Source organism: Antechinus flavipes, chromosome 4 (genome assembly GCF_016432865.1).
Source record: "Antechinus flavipes isolate AdamAnt ecotype Samford, QLD, Australia chromosome 4, AdamAnt_v2, whole genome shotgun sequence".
Taxonomy (NCBI): Eukaryota; Metazoa; Chordata; class Mammalia; order Dasyuromorphia; family Dasyuridae; genus Antechinus; species Antechinus flavipes.
This window is the reverse complement of record NC_067401.1, coordinates 104,888,690-104,912,419: the sequence shown is the minus strand read 5'-3', so window position 1 is coordinate 104,912,419 and position 23,730 is coordinate 104,888,690. Positions and strand designations below refer to the sequence as shown.

The window sequence follows — 23,730 nt, the reverse complement described above, 5'->3', positions numbered from 1 at the left end:
TTTTCAGTTCTAGATTTTTTTTCTCTCTCCTCTACCCCTCCCCCGCCCATTGAAAGGCAAGAAATACAAAACCCCTTACAAATATGAAGTCATGCAAAACAAATTTCCGCATTAGCCATGTGAAGAAAAAAAGAAAAAAATATGCTTCAATCTGCATTCTGAGTTCACCAGTTCTCTATCTGGAGGTGGATAGCATTTTTCATCACGAGTCCTTTGGAACTGTGGTGGGTCATTGTGTAGATAAGAGTTACTAAGTGTTTCACAGTTGATTAGCTTTACAATGTTGCCGTCTCTGGGTAAATTATTCTCTTGGTTCTGCTCACTTCATTTTGCATCGGTTTATGTCTTTCCAGATCTTTCTGAAACTATCACTTCCTCATTTTTGGCAGCCTAAACTCTTCATTTTAGGAAAACGAAAGGATATCTAAGGGGAATGATGGGGCAGAAAAGTGTTCCTGGGATCAAACACAGAATCAGGAGGAAGAGGGAGTTAGATTAAGGAGTGGTCTTCACCAGGACTCTCCCTTCCCCCCCCCCCCTTCCCCTCCAACCTATGAGACAAAGCAATATAGATCACGCCCGAAAACAGCTGGCCCGCCGCCCTACCACCCACTCCTTTTCCTCCTACACTTCGAGGAAACTGAGGCCGCCGGGGAGGGCAGAGACTTTACCGACTGTCAAAAAAGGAAGGGAAGAGGGGGAGCCCAAGGTACTAGGATCTCCGTGAAGGGGGAAGAACCCTATATCTCCCGCTGTGGCTTCCGGAGAGTGAGGGATAAGGGGGCTAGAAGGACGGTTTATACTCTCCACTCCTTCCATTCTCAGCAGCAGGCAGCACTGAGTGCCGAGTAAAGGAAGGGGGCGGGGCAGCTGAACGGGGCTCGGATCCGAACTCTCCTGGAGAGGGGCGGGTGAGCTCCGCGACGCCGGACGCCCCCCTCCCCCAGCTCCGCGCGGCCGGCCAAAGCCCCGGCCCCCGCCCCCGCCCCCGCGGCGGCCGCTCCCGCCCCCCGCCCCTCCCCGGCTCTGACATCACGGGCCGGCCGGGTGGGGCGAGGCGGCGCTGGGCTTGGGGCTCGGGCTCCGGCAGCAGCGGAAGAGGCGGCGGCGGCGGCAGCTCCCGAGGCTGGTCAGGAATCAGGGCAATCCCGAGTGCCCGGCCGGGCCCGGCCCCTGCGCGCCCAGCTCTGAAGAGGTACGAGGCTCCAGGCAAAGAAGCGGGTCCCGGGGGGAAGGGGCGCAGGCACGTCTGCTGGCTGGGCGGGCGGGGGGCGCGGCGGCCAGACTAGTGTGGGGCGCGGAGGTCTGGCACTCGCGGGCCATGCTGTGGGCTCGGGTCCGACTGATGCTGCAACCAGCGCGCGCGTCCCTGGGCGCATCCCGGAGCTGGAGGGGAGGGGCGGCACGTTTCCCCCCCGGACTCAGCATCTGGAGGTAGAGCGGGGCCGGGATTAGGATGGAGCTCGCTTCCCGCCCAGCCCTCGGCTCTGGCCAGCTCCGGCTCCCCGCCCCTCCTTCCTCTCCACTCTGGACACGGCCTCGGCCGCGCCCCTCCCCCCAGCTCTCTCACTCTCCCTTCTCCTCCCCTTCTTTCCCCTCTCCTTTTCCAAGTGCTGATTGATTCTCCCTCCTTTGAGGTTCAGGGACAGTAGACCCCAAACCCTTCTCCTTGGAGAGAGATCAAAGTGGATTCTTGCTTGGAGGTCCTTGTATTGCTCCCGAGGGTCTGTTATTTGGGGATGGGGGTCAGGTGGAACAGGGGAGAGGGTTCTGTTTAAGGAACAGAGGCTTCTGATGATATCTTCAACTTCCTGCAATCTGTACCTGACTGACAGGGAGACACCCTGTATAAATGGGGAGGGGGCTATTTGGGAATCAGTTCATACAGAAATGATAGGTTGTAATGGTGACATACGGATGTGATTCTCACACATAAACACAATCACACATAGGAGCCCGGCTGGATGCTCTGCGTTTTCTCTTACTCACTCCCACCCCCACAAGAGTAGAACTACTGGATTGGAGATTTAGAGGAGGCTGGATCTATAACAGGACAGCTGCCTGGGTGTGGAAGGGCCACTGGTCCTCGCCCTGGCCTGACTTGCTGAGCAGCTTCATCCAACCCTGTGCCTCTGTTCCCCTTATTTAAAGCTTTAAGCAGAGGATGGGAGAAAAATCTTGGTTCCTATCCACCCAGGGACTGGGTGGGGCAAAATCCTATGAGTGAGTTGGCTGGAGATCTCTGTTGGTTATGAAGTAAAGGTGTGGGGACAACTGGTGGTCTCCAGTCTGCCCAGTCTGAAGCTCGAAGAACCTGGAGTGGTAGAGGCCCCCTACAGTGAGTGCAGCAGTCAGAGTAGGAAGGGGGTGGGGTGAGAAGGAAGAGAATGAGTATGAGTCAGTCAGTGATGGAGAGGGAGTCAGAAAGAATGAAGGGAATGTGAGAATAAGAGACAGAAAACATTGAGACAAAATGAGAGATCAAGTAGGAGAATGATAAAGGTAGAGAGACTGACATTACCTTATATCTCTCTCCTTCCAAATGTCTGAAAGCAAGAGAGTTGAGGAAAGACTATCTGTGCAGTTCGTGTGTCTCAAGCCCCCAGGGTTGTCAGAGCCATAATCACTTTAATTGCCAGTTCCCTTTGTGGTTAAACACACTTGGGGAAATTGCCAACTGTGCCCTCCACTGCCTGCTGCTCTGGACCCAGCATGGTGAAGGCCAGTGAGGGAAACCTCTTCACCCCAACCTCCTATTGGAGAGGTATAGAGCATTTTAGACATACATTTATAAAAGTCAGCCTCAAATGTATAAGGGATTGTACTAGTCAACTTCACACATTCACATATAAACTCACAAAGGTAGGTTTTCAAACAGGCTATCACACATACATACAGTAACCCTAAGAAACACTTTCTCCTTTGGACAAGATCACTGATCTCACATATATACACACACACTGCATCATTGATAGGGTGATTAATTACTTCCCTTACCTTAGGGCAAGGAGGATTCGACCATAGTGGACACCGAGTCATGGAACAGGCAGGGGAGAGATTTGAAGTGGAAGTTCTAGGAATTCTGAGTACCTGTTGCCCCTACCAGGAAGGGCAGAGTCATGGAAGGAGGGACAGGGGTCGTCCAAATCTCAACCCAGACATATGCCTAGGAAGAGGAGGGAATATGGCACAAAAGAGGAGCAAGAGACATTAAGATAAGGAAAAAGGAAGGAAGAGACAGGACAGTAAGGCACAGGGAAGGAGAGGGAGAGACATGAATGGAGGATAGAAATGAAAGGGAAAAAAGGGAATAGAGGGATACTGAGAAGCTGAAATAAGGCAGAGATGGGAAGTTAGGGGGGAAAGTGAATGTGAATTATCTTGGGTATTCTTTAGTCTGGTCCCTCTTCAGGACTCAGTTCTTCCATCTTCGAGGAGTAGGTAGAAGCAATGAAAAGATAGACTTCCAAGCCCAGAAGTTCAAATACTGATAATTCAACAAGGATTTATTAAGTGCCTGCTATGTGCCAGCTCCTATACTAGGCAATGGAGAAAGAAATATCTGCCCTCAAGGAGCTTACATTCTACTAATAGTTTAATATTGATGTAAAGCACTCTGTTCATTAAAACTTTTTCCTTCAGAGCATGACAAATGCCTTTTGATCTTAACCCTATCTCATCAGTTTCTCTTTTGCCATCTCACACTTAAATTTTTAAATTTTATATCACCTGCATTTCCCAAAATATCCACTTTCCTTCTCCCTAAAAATACTAAAAATCATCCCTAAAAACAAAAAAAAATTGAGAAGCTAAGTGCCACATTATATGCAAGTTTCCACACAGAGAGGAGAGGCAAATTCTCTTTTCTTGGAGCCAAACTTTAGATCATAATCTTGACAGTTCCCTTTGTTCCGTTTCAGTTGTTTGTTTTTTCCACTTTTCACTGTTGTACTGTATTATTGTTTTGTTTCCCCAACTTTGCTTATTTCACAATTCATATCTTCCTATGCTTCTCTAAATTCCCTATATTCACCATTTCTTACAAGTACGTTTGTTCCATTCTGGGTAGCCATTCCCTTACTCTTGTCCCTCCCTGGACAAGTAGGAATACCAACACCAGAAGATTTGGCCTCTTGCAAATCACCGATATGCCATTCCTCCAACCATGGTTCCGTCTTCCATTTTTTCACTGCCTTTGTCTATGTGCAGAAGAGCTTCTCCCTTGGCACCAGTGCTTGGTGCTGGGGCAGTTAAAGCAGATGTGAGGGCAAAGTTGGGCCTCATAATCCTCCGATTCCCACTGCATTATCCTGAGCTTATTGGGGAATTTGGCACCAGATACTCATTGGGGGGAGGAAAAGGGAGGAAGAAGAGAAGAGGAAGTGGGAAGAAAAAAGGGGAGTAGATAGCAGAGTTTGGGGATGTGGAGTTATTTGGGGTAGGAAACTCTCTTGAGCTTTCAAGAGATGAAATCCTGGGGATATTTAAGGCCTACCTACAGTCTTTCCTTTTTACATGACACCTAAAATGTGAGTCTGCCCCAGTGCTAGGTGTGATGAAAATCAGTAATAATTTGGAATCTTTCCCCAGTTTTTGCCAAAACTCCTCATATACTCAGACACGTCTCCATTTCCAGTAGTGAATGTGATCATCACTTCGAACCCACAGACAGGCAGGAGATTAAAAAGCAGATTCAAGCACTCCTGCTTTGGAGAAAATCATAGGATCACAGAATTAGACCTGGCAATGATTGTGATGCATCACATAGGCCAACTTTTTCTTTTTCATAAATGAGGAAATAATCGATAGTGACTTGTTCAGACTTCATTTAAAGTGTGTAGACATTCCTTTAGTGACCGTTATTGGTTCTTGCCCCCATCCTAATCTTTGTATTCTTCTCAAGAGTGTTCAGTGCCGCCTTCTCAAGTGTCCCCTTTACTCATCTCTAAGTTCTTTTTCTCCTATCTTCTAGGAAACCCCTGCCTCAGCCTTTGCTTTCAGTACCAGACTTATTCCTCCCACCCTAGTAGCCAAGCAACTCCTATCCCAATTTATCAGTGATAAGCATTTACTAAACTAAAAAAGCATCCATCCCCTTCCCTCTTAACCCTTAACTTGGGGTGGCCTATTCTAAGCAACTTGGGTTTGGGATCTACCCCAGGGAACCCTAGAAGCAGGAGAGGAAAGAACTAAGGAAGGATCAAGGAAACAGTAAGGAGCCGGGAGAATGAGCACAGAGGGAAGGGGACTTCCTGCTCTGGTTCCGGGTTCCTGCCTCAGTATCCTGTCCTCCACCCAGAGCCAGATGGGCCCAGTGTGGTGCTGTTAGAGCACTATGCTAAGTCAACATTGGAAGAATGACTTCTTATAGTAGAGACAAGCAAAGTTGCCCTCAAATCTCTTGAGACCCTGGCTTAAGTGTGGGAAAGATGATGTGAACTGAGAGGGAGTGGGTTAACAGCCAGAAGCATGCAGAAGAGAACTACAGAGGGTCAGAATCCAGATTAAATCCTGTGTCTGGATGTGCAAAGAGTCCTAGAATTTAGCTTTGTAAAGAGCAATCTTGCCCAGAATTTTGGAGCTCCTCCTGATTTATTAGTATACTTGGACTGTAGTACAGGAAGCAGTGAGATTGGGGGCATGTTAAGATGGAGAAGAGCCCTGTGGAGCAGGGTTTGGGGAGTCCCAGATGAGAAGACTGGACTGTTACTTCTGAATTTACTTCATTTTCACTCCATCCTTACCAATCTAGGATTCTGTTTGTGCTCTCTGCCCCCCAACCTCACTTCAGGAAGGGAAGATACCTTGGCTGTTGCTTCCTGGGTTCTCCAGAAGTCTTACCTCCATCCTTCCTGTTGCAGTCCTCCCTTGCTCAAGCACCTCAAGGCAGACTGTGGAATCCCTGCTATGATAATTGTGTGCAAAATGGGGTAGCAACAGTTGCCATAGTAAGACTGGAGTTTTTCTCTGCTTCTGTAAGCACTCTCCCCTCCTTCCTGTATCCACTTAACTTTCATCCCAGTAGGCTTTTCCTCTATCTGACCTCAGTGCCAAATACAGATGTTTGAGTGCTCACACACTGCCCTATTCCTTTGGCACTACCATTCTCTGCTCTCTGAGTTACCCTCCTTCTTGTGGGTTTGGATCTTACATACACTAATCCTTGTACATTTATCTCATACTTAACACCTGTGGTGACTTCATAACTTCTCTTCAGACAGACACATAACCACACAGAGTATGAATGTCAAAATGATCAACGGCATGCTCATGAAAATGAGCTTAGTTACCCAGATATATGTAGCACACTCCCGTTTTTCCTCCCTCTGTCACAGACCTCCCTCCTTCTCCCCCCCTTGTCCCATATATAACCTTTCAAGGGTGCTATTGCCTTCTGATCTGGGGAGAAAGCAAAGATACTTTTGGCATGTTGGGTGACCTGTTCCTTTCCTTTTTTCTCATCTCTTTCAGTTCCCACACCCCATTCCCCACATCTTATTCTGCCCATCATCTTCCATCCCACCCATTTTGTCCGTCCCTGGGGAAGGGGGTTGGGCAGCACGGGAGCTAGCTGGCTGTGACCTAGATTTCTGGGTGGAGACAGTTCCTGGTGCTGACAGGCAGAGAGCATTGTTCTAAACTCAGCTAGGGCCTGTAGCCACTACTGGGCACCTCTGATTGCACCTAGGTATGAAAAATATGGGTTTGTGTGTCTTGGTTGTTTAGGCTCAATATGGGACGCACTTGACTGTTTTTGTGTGTGTCACAGTGCCTGCCCTAGAGAGGAAACCTTGTTTTTCCTAGTCTGAGCAGGGGACTGAAAATGGGAATTTCAATGTCCTGGCTTATTGTAAGATGTCCAGTGTCTGCCCTCAATTTCCTTACAATCCAGAAAATGTGTTTTTTTATGTTTGACAGAATAGGATAAAAGAGGAAGGTTTGGTGGGATATAAGAGTGCTGGGGGCATGTTAAGAAAATGTCATTTTGTGGACAGCTTCAATTTGGAGAAGGCTGTTAGAAGAAAAAGTTGTGGTCATCTGGTATATCACCCTCCCACCAATCATTGCTATTTCTAGGCTAATCTCAAGAGGGATTCACACCTGCAAAAGTAAGAGTTCTCCCAAATGTTTTAACTTTATTCCATCCTACGACAGACCCAGTCCCTCTCAAGGTCAGTGTTAAGGTCCTTACCTTCTTCCTCCCTTATTTGTATTTCTCAATAAAAGAGACATGAGAATCTAGGGGAAGCATAAACTAGATCTGGTCCTTATTCTGTCTTCTGAAACTAGAATTCCGAGAAAGTGGGACAATGCATTTCAGTGGATAAAGATTGGAGATAAGGACAACATGAAGACCCAGGCAGGAGAGTATAAAGTCATAGATTTAGTGGTGGAAGGAACCTTGGAGGTCATTGAATTCAATTCCTTCAACTTACAAAAGAAACTAACATTAAACTTGTTTATGGTCACAGATAACAAGTGGCAAAGATTTCAAATTCAAATTTCAATTCCAGGGATCTTCAACCCCAAATTCTGTAAATCATGACAGGATCAGAGCTGGACAAAAGCTTGGAGGAAGAGATCAGAATTGATAGAGCTCCTGATGTATAGGAGGAGGAAACAACAAGACAAACTAGACATAAGGGAGGCTGACCCAAAAAGGATGGTGTGGGTCTAGTCTGTCTCCACCTCTATTCTGATACCACCCTAGAATCGTTCTCTCTGCCCCACCCCCAAAGCCACCCAGCCAGCCTGGGAACTGGGCAGGGGGCCAGCACTAGCCGCTTGGTATTCCTGGGCGAGGGGGATGTACAAAGGACCACAAAGCCTGGGAGAAAAAAGGGTGAGTGGGAGCTATGGGCCAGTCTGAGCAGAGAAAGGACCCTGCAGGGGGTGAGTGAGGAGATGAAGGGACCACTGCTCCCTGCCTTCCCCCTTGGGGCTGAATGCAGTACTGAATATAGAGGGGCCATAATGGGAGGGAAGAAAGGATAGCAGGCTTCCATCCAAAAGTGACTCAGTAAGGAGAGGGGGCTGCAGGAGGAGCTTCTAGGACAGATCTCAGTGGGGAAGGACTTTCTTACTCTGTTTTGAGGGAATGCTACTCTTAACAGAGGAAGGGGACCCAAGCTCCTTTAGAAGAAGATAGGAACTGTGATTGTTGGGTTTCTATGCTGAATATCCCCCTCATAAGCTTTCCTTTTAGCCACTCTTCACTAGTTAGGCTTTTTTTTGGGGGGGGGGGGCGGGATAGAGTAGACAGTGGGTGAGAAAGTCAGAAGCTAGGTTGTCATGGTAACCACCTCCGTCAGGGTAGCAGTTGCCAGGGTAACTGATAAGAGGGAGGGGGGAAGGAAAAATGGAGAATAGGGAAAGGGGTGTGTCTGTCTTTGTGATCCCTTCCCCCCACTCATCTCCTTGCCTCCCACCTTTCTATTGCTCCTCCTCCAGGGTAAAAGCTTTTTTCCTCAAACTGCCAGGCTTGGGACTTCCTTTTCCAAGCACTTCCTGATTCTTCCCTCTTTATACTCCCATGTACCTGGAAGATCCTGGGTGTGGGAAAGACCTCAAGAAGCCAAAGGCCATCTTCCCTGGATTCCCAAAAGGCAATCAAGAGCTATGGCCTCACCCAGAAGTAGAAAGGCTAAGTATATCGGTGCCTTAAGTGACTAGTGAGGGCAATGGGGTCTAAATTCCTTTTTTCTGGTTCAGTTCCCTGGAACCTTCAACCATGGCAGAGTACGGAACCCTCCTACAGGACCTGACTGATAATATCACCCATGAGGATCTGGAACAGCTGAAGTCTGCTTGCAAAGAAGACATCCCAAGTGAGAAAAGTGAGGAGATCACTACTGGTAGTGCCTGGTTTCACTTCCTCGAGACCCACAACAAATTGGACAAAGGTGTGTGTGTGTGTGTGTGTGTGTGTGTGTGTGTGCGCGTGTGCGCACGCGCGCATGCATGCACACCCTTGGTGAAGACTAGAAACTTCAGTATGACCAAAAGACCTTCACGCTTAGATCAATTTCTGAGACTTGAAGGATCAGAAAGTCTCCTCGTGTTTGCCAGATCTACCCAAGTAGTATTCATTTAGGGACAGTTTTATCTACTTACCCTTCCTCCTAAACCCCCAGACTTTTATCCAGTCCTACATGAGAATTTTTCTTCAAATATATAGCAGTTTCACACTGGAATTTCTGTGGAGCATTTACCTACTGGTACAGTACTGTGTGTAGGTATGGGGAGCAGGAATTCCTCCTCTTGACCTGCTGAAAACCCCGACCCACTCTCTACCTTAAATCCCTAACATTGCAGATAAGTGGAAGTGGCTGTATGCTCCCTAGCAGTGAGGCAAAGACCCTGTACTTTATTAGAATAGTAGCTCCATTCTTTACTAGCTGTGTGACTGTGGACAAGTCAATCTCTTTGAGCCTCAGCTCTCTCTTATTTGTGTGACAGGGAAAATAATCACTCTCATAATCTCACAAGGATGTTTGTGAGGAAAATGCTTCTGTAATAACCTTAAATCATGGTGAACTATCATTATTACTGCAGTGTGATTACAATGATTTTTAGAGGTCCAGGTTCCCCTTAGCATTCTTAAACTTCATTTATCCTCAGAGCTATCTATGCTCAGCCTGGGCTCTAACACCCAGAGGAGCCAGGGACATAGAAGATGGGGGAGACGTGTATTTTAATAACCAGCTCTGAGTTGCTTTCCCTCATCTTTCTAGATAACCTCTCCTACATAGAGCACATCTTTGAGATTTCAAGGCGACCAGATCTGCTCACCATGGTGGTTGACTACAGGACCCGTGTGCTAAAGATCTCTGAGGAGGATGAGCTGGACACTAAGCTGACCCGAATTCCTAGTGCCAAGAAGTACAAAGGTATAAGACACTACCTGAGGTAGCCCCATAAGTAGCCAACCTTCTCCTGTATTCTTTACCATCACATCCTTTTACCTTCCTACTCACTGGCACAAGGCATCCTCTACCCTTTCCTCTATCCTTAATTCCCTCCCATCACAGGATTCCTTGGGTTCCAGTGGAGGGGGTGGGCCTCCATGTGTGTGGGTTATGGTCTTTTGCTTGAAGAAATAAAAGGGGGGAAAAAGCCATATAGGGTCTTATATCACCTCATTAAGAACCCATTCCTCATGCCCTATAGCCATAGCCCTCCCTGTTTTCATTGCTTCTTTTCCTCAGATATCATTCGGCAGCCCTCAGAGGAAGAAATCATTAAGCTGGCTCCCCCGCCCAAGAAGGCTTGAAGGAGGAGGAGAAGAGGAGGAAGGTTGGACCTTCAGTGGACCACCCCCATCCTCCTGGGGAGGGGGAAGGGGCAAGCACTGCACCATTACCCCCTACCCTACCTATTCACTAACCTGGTCTTAACCACTCCCAATTGTGTGTGTGCGCACGCGCATGTGTGTGCGCATGCTCTGGCTGTCTGTCTGTCCGTCTAGCTCGCCTAGTTCCCCCTCCCTGGGGGGGCAGGATATGGGGTCTTAGTCCCCCCACTTCCAGGGGGAGGTGGGGGCTATTTCTATGCAAATAGAAATCAGCACATTCCCCCTGCATCTCCTGGTCCCACTCCCTTATCTCTTTTATGCCCCCCACAAAAGTCTAGGAGCAGAGTGGGGGTGCTTTTTTCCAATGAAATGAGGAAAGATGGGGATGAGGAGAATTAAAATGTTGACAGATTGGGAAGGGTCCTGAATGGGCTGAGGAGAGGACATAAGGAAAGAGTAAAGTAGTAATTCTAGGCCAATGTGGCCCAAGAGTGGACCTGAGTTCCCCACTTGGGGAAGGCTCGATAAGGTCAAGACTCATGCACTGCAGCTGAGTTATAGAGCAGATCCCCACGATGCCCTCCCTTCATTCTCTAACAGAATTGGAAGGGCATGAGTAAACCCCTTTTCACTTTTTTCACCCACCTGAGATAGGTATAAAAGTTCTCTAAAGTTGAAGCCCCTGTTTGCTTTCCACTCTTGAAAGCCAGAGTTGGTAGGAAGCCAAAAATGAAGAGGGATAGCAGAGAACAGAAGCCCCTTCTTTGTTCTTCCATTCCTCTTTGATGACTTTCACAGTGAACCTGAGGAAGACTAGAGGGCTATCCTCAATCAGTCCTCCCTCCAAAAAAACACTCCAACTTGGGGCCTTTTTGGGCCTACAGGTTCCAATCCCAATCTATCCTCTACTTTCACGGCCCCATGCCCCCACCATTGGCTAACGTGGAGTTACCCCTATCACTTCAAACTTGGAATATCCCCCGATAATAGTTAAGGGGAGGGGAAAATGACAGTATTTTCTTTTGCACTAATTCTGCACCCCTAGGCAAGAGACCTGGCTCATTTTGGTAGGGGGAACACTGATCACTCCTCCACTAGGCCCCATTTCCTGGCCCCCTTGGGTTTATGGCCACTTCCTAGCCAAACCATTGGAGGTAGTAGACCTTAGCCTATGGACCCCAAGATGCCCCTCCCTACCCTGACCGTGCTAACTGTGTGTACATATATATTCTACATATATGTATATTAAACCCGCACTGCCATGTTTGCCCTTTTGTGGTTTCTAGCGTTAACTTATTGTCTAGGTCAGACCAGAGAGCTTGGGGAAAGGGGTGGGGGGAGGTGGGGTGGCATAGAAGGACTGCCAAAATAGAAGAGAAGACAATTAAAAAAAAAAAATCACATTCAAGCCTAGAGTGCATTTAGAGTAGGTTTTCGTATGTGATGCTTTTAGGGAGGAAGTAAGAGTAAGAAGAAAGTGAGAGGGATAAGCCAGCTATTGGAAGAAGGAAGAAGCCAGAGGGCTGGAGGTTACCCATTACCCCAAACATCCCAATTTCTACACCCAGCTTCTCCATCCTGCCACTGCTGCAGATACCTGCCTTAACAAACACCTCTACATACTCCGCGGTTTTGCCTTAAGGACCTTCCTGAGACCCCTTAGTCCTACCTGGCTTTTCCCTAGGAGTTAAGGGGGCTCTGGCTCCTTTTCCCCAAAGCAACAGAAGATTGGTGGGATTGGGAAGAGAAATGAGCTCTTACTTACTATGTTAGGGGGTACATGTTGGGGTTGGAGGGGTGCCACCCCATTCTTTGTTGAGAGGGGGGGGGAGGGGACGAAGGCAGGGTCACTTTCATTTAAAATTCCCTGTCCCTTGATTTCTCTCAGACAGATTTAAAAAAAAATACTAACCCACCCTCCCACTATCCTGCACTGCAGTGAGTTACCCCACTTCCCTGTTCCCCTCTGTCTGCAGTGTGCTCGACCTTGTTCTAACCCTGGAATAAAGGTGATTGTATTGAAAAAACTATGGTTCTGGAGTATCTGTGAGAAGTCAAAATTTGGAGATGCATGCAAGCCCCACAGCACTAAATGCTGCCTCTTTTGTGGTTGTGGTTTTATTAATGACAGGGGTCTGAGTAATTAAAGTAAAGTTGGAGCAGGTCCCCTCCATAAGCTTCATTAAGATACAAAGTGCCAGGCTCAGGTTTGGGCATTGTGAGTCTAAAACACCTCTTCTGAGGCCACTTGTGAGAATCCCTAAAGGTAGAAAAAGGGGTCAAAGAGAGCCAGGCACAAAGCAGGGAGGCAAGAGCCCTCAATGAAGATCCCATATACCACACACGGCAGCAAAGAAAGTCAGAAAAAATGTTTTTACTGAGAGAAAATACAACAAACTCCAGAGTGCTTTATTCCCCAACCAACCCACTTTACCCTAGAAGCAATAAGGGACTCAGACCACTCAGTTTTCTCTCACATCCTCCATGGAGGGGGGTAGAATAATTAACATCTGGCCTGAGAGCTGCTGGGTAAAGTGTTAGGGAGAGAAGAGTCCAACTCATCTTTATCCAATTCATCTTTCCCAGCTGGGCAGGCCTAGGAGTTGTTTTACTACTCTAGGCCAAAGAAAAGTGTTCCCTGGCTGGGTTCAATGGAGAGTTGGGATTGAAGGAAGCACACCAAGATCAGCAAGAACACTCAGGGCCAGGGACTTCAGGGCCATAATCGCATTTTGATTACTTTTTATTTCCTGACCAAAATGCCTAGGCAAAGAGACCCATCCCCAAGCCACTCTTCTTTGCTACTGGTCATCTTCCATAGGACTGAACCCTCCTGCTTGGTGTCCTCAAGGGAAAGGGGAATCTGTGAAGTCTCAAAGTCTCACCTTTCTCTTGGAGCACTGGCTCCTGCTGGAAGGGGTGAGAGGAGGGGCTGGATGATGTGGGGGGGATGTGGAGGTCTATGTCACTCTAAGTGAGTAAAGGAAAAAGAAACAAGCTTTTAAAGAGTGATAGCCTTTCTATGGTCCAGCCAAGTCATGCTTCTAATGGGTATCTAGCATTTTGGCCTTAGAGAACAAATTCCCTGAACCACCCCACCACCCCCACCAAAAAAAAAAAATTAAATAAACAAAAACAAAAAACAAAAAACACCAAAAATGAGCAGAGGCAAGGTTTCAGGGTCTAAGGGAAGGATAGCATCCAAGTTGTAATGAGAGGCCCTGCCTATTTCTCATGGCAGCTGTGCTCTAAAGTTGGGGAGATTCCCCTCCTCCAGACTCCTAGGATCCAAAAAAGAAAACTCCAAATAGGTATGTATGTTGGAGACAAAAAGGGGAAACTAACTCCACTTGTCATCCCCATCACTAATCCCACTCCCTTCCTTAAAACCCTCCCACCCAGTCCCTTTATTGCATTCATAGAGAACATATATTTAAACCTTGACAATAATTTTAACTTGATGACATCCAAGTTTGATTTGCTTTTTAATATATTTATAGATATAAAATTAGGCCTCTAACAGTGATAGGGAAAGGGACATTACCGCCGCCAAACATACATTTCCTTAAAAATAACAGAAAAGTTAACATCCTTCCTATCCACACCCCCTCCCCCCCATCCTCATCCGTCTCCCCCACCTCTTTGCCATCCTGTTTTAGGTGGTGAGGTGAAAGATGAAAGGAGAAGGAAGGGGGCAAAATCAAGTGCAAAACACTGTGATATGTAAAGGAGGACAAAAAGGGAAGAGGTGAGTGGGATAGTTGGGGCTCAGAGGCAGGAGTCCTAGCAGGAGTGGAAATACCCTGAACAAGCAGGGATTGGAGGGGTTGGGAGGTGAAGGGAAGAGGAGGAGAAAATGCAACTTTCCCAGGCTTTAAAAAAAAAAAAAGAAAAGAAAAGAAAAGAAAAGAAAAAAAATCAAAAAACCTAAACCAGAGAAGGAGTGATCCCTCCATCCCACTCTGGCTTCATGGTACTGAGCAGCCAAAGATTCCTTGGCTCCTTCTCCCAAAAAACAAGGAAGAGAAAAAGTAATACTGCCCTCCCCACCCCCACCCCCCAAAAAACACACACTAACACAACAGGCTTAAAAAAAAAAAAAGAAAGAAAGAAAGAAAAGAAAAATTAAGAAAAAGAAAAGATTTGGGGAGAGGCCATTTTTGCAGAGTCCCGTGCACCTCTCCACGAACCATATTTCTGGGCTCAACCCCCCACCCACCCCTTGTGCATCTTAATGCTTTGTCTCCCTCCTCCGGTCTGTCCTTCCCCCTTGGATGCCTTTCTTTTTCTAAAGCAAAAAGTCCAAAGTGCAATGCTGCTGAATGTGAGGGCCTTGGGTAGGTCAGGAGAGGGGCAGCCTCATGCCCCCTGAGAAGCAGAGCAGGTTGGCAGGCTGGCCCCAGCTGCCTCCCCTTCCCTACCACTCATCCCTCCCGAGGGAGTTCAGGGCTCTCAGGATGGCATGCACTGCACCCGGTCTGGGCCCTCCTCCTCGTCCGATGTGTCTGAGGAGCTGGGGGACTCATCTGAGTCTCCATCTGTGGCCCCGACCCCGGGCTCCCGCCAGCGCTGTTGGTGGGGTGAGGGGTTGTGTTAGTGACTACCCCCAGGGCAAGCCCTTCAAACCAGGAAAGGGAACACTGGGGCCCACAGGAGTCATCAAAAGATAAGGATCCTAGGATTCCAAACACCTTCCCCCTTCCCAACAACATTCCTATCAGAGAGGAAGCTAGAAGCTGTTGAATCTGAATAGGTTACTGAAACCTAGAACCCTTCCTAGCATGTCTCTTCTAGGGCAGGGGAAGAACATTGGTGCCAGTTCTCTTGATGGCGGCTCTTGTTTGAGAACATTAGGGCTTTTGAAGGAAAATGCAATCATGTGGCTCTCTTAGGGTTGGGCCAGGTAAGAGGGTGTTGGGGCAGGCAAGAGAAATCCAATAGAGACCTTCCATTTTTCTCTTCAGAATAGAAGTATGGGTTGGGCAGGAAATACTCAGTAGTACTGTTTAAGCCTCCTAATGAGGGAAATCCAATTCAATAAGAATAATGTTCCTGGGGACAATGGGATAGAAGAGATCTTCCCTAACCTGTCCCAACTTACCCGGTGATGTCGTCTTTGCCTCAGGTGGTGCATGAGGAACCAGAGCATGTGGCTGTCAAACAGGTCAGTGTGGTGCAGGCTGTCCTCATCCCGCTCCCGTTTGTTCTTCTTAATCACCTGAAACCCAAGAAAATAAAGCCTAAGTAGGAGGTACCTAGAGTCCTATGGCCTGACCTGAAAGACTGAAGGTCTCATCCTCCAAAGTGGGATCTCTGCATTGGGGAAAACCCCCTAACTACTTGTATAGAAAGGGGTTATTACTGGGGAGAGAGCCATTGGGTTCAGAACTAAACAGCAAGGGGTTTGGTTCTGAAGGTTTCTTCCAAAAGTCTTCCTTCTCTTAGCAATTATGGAAAAAAAGACCCTTAAAACTGATATGGCTGTAGGTCTATGAAGGACTAGGGCAATAATGTGAAGAAGGAGAAAGATGCCCTATTTTACAAATAGGAGCCAGTGAAGAAGACAATGGAGGACAGGAAGAAAAGGGTTAACTTGTGTTAGCAGTCACTCACATCTTTTAAGCCAGCTAGCTCCGTGGAAGCCTCAGCTGTAGGTGCCCAGATCTTGACATCATGGTCTAGACCACTAGTAGCCAGCACAGGCAGGTGGGGGTGGGGCTCTAGACAGTTCACCTGGGAAGAAAGAAAGAACAAGCACTGGTTCAGGGTTTGAAGGAGAGGAAAACTAGGTTTCAACACTGACTGCTCTCCAAAGGCTCCTCTTTCTCACAAGGTTGGCAGAAAGGCTTACAGTATCAGGGAACTGGGCAGACAGAAGCAAGGTCACAACTACCCCACTAACCTAAGCTAACTACACTCGACATGTGGATGAAAAAAAACACCAGAAGATGGTCTGAAGTAGTAACAGTGAAGACCAGAGTTATCCAGTTTTCCCTAACACATTTCAATCCTTTAACTCCATCCTACTACAAGCCTATAGTTAATCACTTGATCTACTCTTCCCCACTGGCATTACTACAGCAAAAGCATGGTCCAGTCTCAGTCATCAAAGACTAGGAAAACTGTTTTAGTAGTTTTCACCAAGTGGTTCCTACACCGCAAAAAAAAAAAAAAAAAAAAAAAAAGAAATGGACATGAAGAACATTCAATTAAGAGTTGTTTACTTGCTGAAGAAAGAAGATAAAAAGAACAGAGATTGGGCTGTGGGGAAAAGATTACCCTTTTGGCACCCCAAATTGTCCTTTTCTGTGACCTATATATACGGGCCCAAAGATCCTCCTGTCTGCTAACCTAAACAGAACATAATCCCCTTGACCTTATTCTGACACAGAGCAAATCCATGAGGTTACTATAAACCCGGCCATGGTCACTTCTCTGCGTAGTTACAAAGCATGAAAATTTTCTTTTAAGATAAGACTCCTCTGCCCCCTGCTGTCTAAAATTGAAAATACTAGGCCCTATTAACCAGGATTACTCTTCCTTGCGATTGGGCAGGACAGGAATGACCCTACCCTTTCCCAAAAGAGCTGGTCTCTTGGAAGTAAGTATTTCCAAACTTGGGAGAAGTACTTGGAAGGAAAGTGTGGCCCTAAAACCACTTTATGGATTCTATTTATCCCTCCACCCCCACACTCTTGCTTACAGCTGTTGGTTCAGTCTTAGGTTCTGTCACAAATAACCCTACCACACACACTGTTGCCCATAGAAGTCTCAAGAAGAAAGGGACAACCAAGGAAATCACAGGTCTACTAGTTTCTTTTTAAGTCTTCACTCTTCAACCTATATTTTACGAAAAAAAAAAAAAAGGCTCAAAGAAGGATCAAGCAACACTAGGCTAAGCAATGAAGCAGAAACCTATCCTATAGATGCGAACTCCCTTAGGATACTAGCTCATATCTCCTTTAGGTAAAAAGAGGCAAGTCCTAGTCTCATGGAGGGGAGGGGAACAACTGGGAATATGACCAAAGCAAAATGGGACTGGTTTGGTGTCATGCCCAAATGCTCCTTTCTCTTCAGACAAGCTCTTCCCAATTTCAACACTGTGAACTTTGCTTAAAGAGAGACAACAAGAGATTTCCTTCTTAAGCTTGGGAGTAAGGATCTCAAAGCTACTGAGATGAGAATGACATGAATCATAGTTATCTCACCACAAGATAGTAGGAAAAGGGAAGGGAGAATTAAATCTGGAGTCAATAGAAAATATCTGTCATGGTCTGTATTTCTGCCTTTCATTAGAAGTGAAGTGTGTCTAAAATCTCTTTACTAAATGATTTAAATAATACTTTATCTAACCAACATTCTCTATGCAAATGTAAAAAGCTGTAGCCTGGATTACTGGGCTGAGTGGAAAGCCTGAGATCAGACAATGATACCAAGAATCCAGGGATTCCTCCTTACCTCTGTGGAGTTGAATGGTAGCAAAAATATGTACTTAAAGACTATGGTCAGAAACCAAGCCTAATCAGACCTGCTTCTAGTCCTGACTTAGGCATCAATAAGACTTGGGACCTCTCCAGGCGTCAGTTTCCCTCACCTGTAAAATGAAGTCTGGACTAGATAATCTCTCAAGCCCCTTCTCCAGTTATATTTCATGCTAATACTGCTATGAAGTGTAATATTTCAGATACAAAGTTAAGCCCCATGTCTAGGGGCATTATGGGACCTACCTTTAAGGGGGTAAATAGGCTCAAAGCCATCCTTATAAAGGGATTAAGGATAGGGCTGAAAATAAATAGCCTTGTTTAAGGTCCTCTGCCTCCAGCACTGACACTCTAATCACTAAATCAGGAATGATTAGTGGGGAGTCTCTTTCCTAAGAAAGTGCCCTCCCAAATCCATGCTTGGATCAGACCATACTGCCAGATCCCAAAGTGACCAATGCTAAAACTGTTATGTCCAGGCACAGAACCATGTCATTTTGGAATGTTAACAGAAATGAAGAAATTTCTAAGCCTGGAAAGTGTCAGCTTATTTCATCTCTCTAGAAGAGACTTTGGGATTAAGGAGGAATAACAATTTTCCCACCCTACTCCAAATAAAAACATCAAGTTCTTTTGCTAACTTCTAACTATACTTCCTTCTTTGAGATTTTTTTTGCTAGTGGCTTGCTTTTACTTACTGTAGGTGGTAACCAATTTTGTCTCAGACCTGAGCTCATTGTAGAAGGACAAATACTGAGTTCCCTACTCTCCATCTCTTTCAGGAAGCTAGGGAAGGGAAAAACTAATGAAATGACTCTGGTTATACTCAAGTCATACAGGCACCGAGATTCCAAAGTAATCACAGTTCAGCTGGGGCAAGAATAAAAATCCTAAGCAATCCTTTATTTGATCAAAGTAATAATTGTGTCACATAAATAACAGATCTAGAAACAGAAGAACCATGTAAAAATACTGGCTCTGTCCTAGAACTGACTTTCCTTCTCTGATCTCAGAAATAAGTATACTTATACTAAACTTGTTTCAGATAATTGTGAGAAAGACTGTATTATAAAACATTAAAGCTGTGTAAATGTGCTACAATTGTAATACTTCAATGAATTTTGTGTTTTCATTAAGATATTCTTTGCAAATAACTGAATGGACATGTATACATAAATTGTATTTAACTTATACTTTAACATATTTAACATGTATTGGTCAACCTGCCATCTGGGGGAGTGGGTGGGGTGGAGGGGAAAAATTGGAACAAAAGGTTTTGCAATTGTCAATGCTGAAAAATTACTCATGCATATATCTTGAAAATAAAGCTATAATTTTTTAAAAAGATATTCTTTGCAACAATCCAATTACAAATCCATCTACTCTTTCTCATCCTATGTGACTCGTCCATACTTTCTCATAAATCTTCCACAAGAGATACATCCATGGCCTGAAGGGATATAGGTGTCTTCCTCTAGGCCTTGCAGGACTGTGGATACCAGAGTAGCAAAAAGGCTTATGCAGTATTTATCATTCATTCTCATATAATTGGCCCATCTAATTTTTCTTTCATATATTTCTTCAAAGATAACATTTATGCTTTTTTAAAAAATGTATATTGTCTTTAGCAGTCTGCTAAAGACTGCAGCCTATTTACATTCACTGTTGTCCTAATCTAACATTTTGATTCCTTCATGACTGTGGAATTGCATGATTGTCCTCATAAAAAATCACTGGAAGAAGGCTGGTGTTCAAAACAGGCTTTTCTATTAGGGAGAAACTAAGGGTTATTGAGAGCACTGTACAATATCCCAAATGCAATCTGATCACTCCCTTCTATTTAATTATGGACAAAGCTTACTATCTACCTGCAGCATTTATTCAAAATATACATATTGATGGACCAGTTCTAGGAACTGTCTCACCAACTATCAAATGATCTTTGCAACTGGCATTCTTCATCTATAGGGTTTTTCATGTGTGAATGGTTAGGCTGAACTCTCCAGAGTGACTATAAATCTCATTTAGGAAACTATAGTGGTCTAGGGTATGATTCAATTGACATGTTATTCACAAACAAAAAGGGAATGAATGCCTTTGTCAATCTGTATTCTGAACAGGTCATTTTCCATGACATCTGTGGGGAGTATGTCTCCACATTTTATACCACAAACAACAATAACAATCAGATCATTGAATGAAATAAACTATGTTGTACACATCAAGGAACATTTTATGATCTTCCCCAAAGTATATATCATCAGAGAACTTTCTAGTAGTTTGCTCAATCAAATCAAATGATTTTTCAAATTAAATCAACAAACAATAAGCAATTATAAGTTCTTATATTCACTGTACCTTTCAACCTACAATGTGACTAAAGCTAATCTATGCTAAAATTTTTGAGAATGACTATCTGTGCTTATCTCATATTTTTCATAAAGAATACCTTTCATACATGCTTAGGCAGTTCCTAAATATATTAGAGGTGAGGCAGCCATCTTATGGTATACCATAACTATTAACTTCTTGGTTTTGGTAATAATATTTTTTTCCTGATTGTTTGATATTTTCCCGTATTTCAAATATCTTGAAAATCAATCCCTCAGCACCTTCAAAACTATTGTTTCCCACAGAGACCTCCTCATGTTGTTGGTCTGGTTTAGAGACAACTCTTACTTTTGTTTTCTTTGGGGCTGTTTCTATTTCCTCATGTAAACACATCAGGGACTGTGATAATTGAGTACAAATTTGGTGACCCTATTGTCACTGATGAAGAAAAATATCATGTTGTAGAAAGCTGAACAGATCTTTTCTATAATGTTTGCTGTCCAAGTTTCATTTCTAAATGTGCTTGTGATGATATGACTTAATTGGGTTTCAAAAGCTTAACATTTTTCCCTCCACTATTCCTTACTCTTTCATGAGTTAAAATTGCTCATCACCTACTATCCTTTGGAGTAAGATTTTATGAATGAATTTCTATTTTAATCCCATGTTGAATTTGAATGCTATACTTCTCTTGACATTTGCTAAGGTGGTTTCTAGACTCTTTTGGTCTTCTTGTTGTGATAAGTGCTACAAAGGTTAAACTTCTAGAGAGAACAGTGATCATCTGTGCTAATGGTTGTTCCTTTATTCATTTCCCATTTATTCATCTCAATAATCTTTAAAAATAAAACAGGCTGGGCTTCCTTTAATAATACCAATTCATTTCACATTTGTTTTTTTCTTCTAATTTGGAGTATTACAATTTCTGTATCAGCACCCAGTCATTCTTTAGCTAGTTAATTTCAATTCTGTGAAACTGTTCAATTCTCACCAATGTCCAATAATTCTTGTCTTTCTTCTAAGGAAAAAGGTTTATTTCTGATACAACAGAATAAAAGTTATCAGAGCAATCTAAAAGCTTTTGAAGCTTTTGAAACTTTTGTTTTTTTGATCTTGAGTCATATTTCCAACACAAACAATTTTTTTGGTCACACACCCTACCTCTTCCAGCCTTACCTTTTTATTATAGGCACTAGGTATACTAAATATATATATATATTTTATAATTTCGCTAACTCCTAAATCTCTGCAACAGGTGCCTATGCATAAATTATCTCCTTTTTGCTTATGTTCATCATAAACAGGAAAAGTATGAGATAATACAGAGATGAAAAAATAGTTCATTAAATATTTCTTGTTACCTATGACAAAACCAACTCCAACAGTCTAGTTGTACCTTCAAGGAATGCCTATGAGCCATTTTCCATTTAAAGATTGATTCCTTATAGCTTTTTTTCCCCTTTACAATGAAAATGTAAATATTAAGTTCCAAATCCTTTAGTCAATAGATAAATGTTTATAGATGGTCTAAAAACTGTGATTTTTTTTTTTTTTTTACCATGTTCTTCCTCCTTTCCTGCAACTTTATTACCATCAATAATGAATCTGAAGGGTGTTGCACACGTCTGAAGGACACTATTTTTTCTTTTCTTTTTTTGGTAGGGGGAGTTCCCTTGAGTTTTCATGCCCAAAGAATACAAGACCTACTGGCCATCATACTAGTGACATGCTGCTTTGTTCCTAACTAGGCTGAGTCCACAAAAAAACCTTGCTGCTGAGCCTATATAGAAACCTTTCTAGAACTTGCCAGGGCTTGTGTTTTACTGGCATTCCTTTAAGAACCCACGATCACCTCCAAAGGAGGTAGCATCATTGAAGTAAACTAAACAAGAATAAATTGCAGAACACAAAAGAGCATTCTAATTTTATCATTCCAAATAAATCTGGGGATATTTGAAGTCTATGAAGATAGAAGCAATAATGAAACATGATGAAGGGCCATAGAAATAAAATAGGATATGTAGTTCTCTCCAGTCCCACATTTCAAAATGCTGAGATTGCTGTAACATCTTACAGGTGGAGTTGGGTCTCCTTAGCGTCTAAAAAGTACTAGTACTTTTAGTCAAGGGTGATATTAATAGATGGCTTTCTTTCCAATACTATAAATCCTTCTTATATCCTCAATCTATAGTAGATAATGTAATCTAAAACTGAAAGTGACTTTAGAAGTTCCTTTGGTCCAAAACCCTCATTTTATTGCAAGGAAACTCAGGCTCTGAGAATTGCGAGTAGGAATGGGATTCAAACACTTAAATATAATGATGTATTTAGTTTTTCCCTCTGAGGTCACAAATACAAAAAGAAAGACAAGAGGAGACAGTGAAGGAAGAAAAAAGATATAACCAATGAGGTAACTAGTTCTTCCACCAATGTTTCTAGTATCACACTTTTTTTTCTACCCCAACTCTACATGTATTTTCTTGTACTTAAATGTATTTATGTAAGGTAAGAAAAAGGTAGGGTATAGAGCCAAACAAACTATACTGGAGACAAGGATGTACATTAGGTTCCCTGACAATAGCTCCCTTACTAGAAAATATATGAACTAAGCCTTAGGCTATAGTGAGAAGACTATACATACCTCCAAATCACTTTTTTTCTAGGAAAAGCTAGTGCTAAGAAGAATTGCTGCACATAAGAAAGAAGATATTTGTTATACATGGTTCCTATTTTCTTCTGAATGATCCTGCCTTAAAGGAGACAGATTTAAGAAAAAATTGTAGGAGGAAAGAAGAAATCTATGGAAACAGAGCAAAGTTGGCACATATTCCTCAAATATCTCAGAACCTCTTAGGTTACTTACTTTCTTCTAATTTAGCTGAATGGACCCCTGGGACACAACCCTGTCACAAAGAGGATGTTATGTACTGCCTATACCCACCTTAGTGGTTGGGGGGCTGGGGAACCAGCCAGACCCACCACACCACACTCACCACGCCTCCCTTGTCCCCTTCCATGAACTGGATGATCTGGCAGGACGATTTCTCCCAAAGGAAGATGTGCCCACAGTCGCTGCCGCTCACCACAAATTCGCTCTTAGGGCCATAGAAATTGACGCCTTTCACTGAAATGGGAAGTGAGGGGAAAGATTCCCATATGAGGGTTGGCACCAGGCCTGTATCCATCTGCCTTGCTCAGAGCAAAATGCCCAGATATTCCAGCTCATGTTCCCCATTCAGCACCAGCACTAGTTCTAGCTCAGGTCTGAGCCAATGGATCTTTTTCATTTATAAAGAACTCAAGCAAGCACATGCATATAGCAAATGGCCACAAGAGAGGGAACCACCACAGATCCCAGAGCTTATTTGTATTTTTCCAAATAGCTACTCTTACAGCAGGTACTCCATAATCAAAAAACATTGCAGTTGGGAAGAACTATACAAATTATCCAAATCCCTCATCTTAACAAGGAAGAAATTATCTCAGAAAGGGAGTATGGTTTGCCCAAGGTCACACAGCTTCTAAGTGACAGAGCTGGGATATGAATTGTGGCTTCCTGGATTCTAAGTACATTATGTACTTCACTATACTACAATTCCTCAGTACCAACTTTAATCTGTCCAG

General features: G+C 44.2%; 2 protein-coding genes across 3 annotated transcripts in view; one reads left to right on the top strand and one right to left on the bottom strand.

Annotated features, from left to right (window-relative positions):
• Window positions 1-1,080: 1,080 nt before the first annotated feature.
• PEA15 (proliferation and apoptosis adaptor protein 15) lies at window positions 1,081-12,321 on the top strand. The gene is made up of 4 exons (XM_051993678.1): window positions 1,081-1,195; window positions 8,713-8,903; window positions 9,735-9,890; window positions 10,209-12,321. The coding sequence occupies exons 2-4, from the start codon at window positions 8,732-8,734 to the stop codon at window positions 10,271-10,273; spliced, it is 393 nt and encodes a 130-aa protein (XP_051849638.1). The 5' UTR covers window positions 1,081-1,195; window positions 8,713-8,731; the 3' UTR covers window positions 10,274-12,321.
• Window positions 12,322-12,653: 332 nt separating this feature from the next.
• DCAF8 (DDB1 and CUL4 associated factor 8) overlaps window positions 12,654-23,730 on the bottom strand; it is a 49,480-nt gene continuing 38,403 nt past the window's right edge. The window contains exons 12-15 of one of the 2 annotated variants that reach the window (XM_051993672.1): window positions 23,100-23,230; window positions 15,908-16,027; window positions 15,396-15,512; window positions 12,654-13,264 (exon numbers count right to left, since the gene is read on the bottom strand). In XM_051993672.1, the coding sequence (XP_051849632.1) occupies window positions 13,103-13,264; window positions 15,396-15,512; window positions 15,908-16,027; window positions 23,100-23,230 (530 nt within the window). In that variant the 3' untranslated portion in view covers window positions 12,654-13,102. Of the gene's footprint in view, window positions 13,265-13,762; window positions 14,864-15,395; window positions 15,513-15,907; window positions 16,028-23,099; window positions 23,231-23,730 lie in introns of those variants that run through there. The other variant, XM_051993673.1, reaches the window with a different exon arrangement.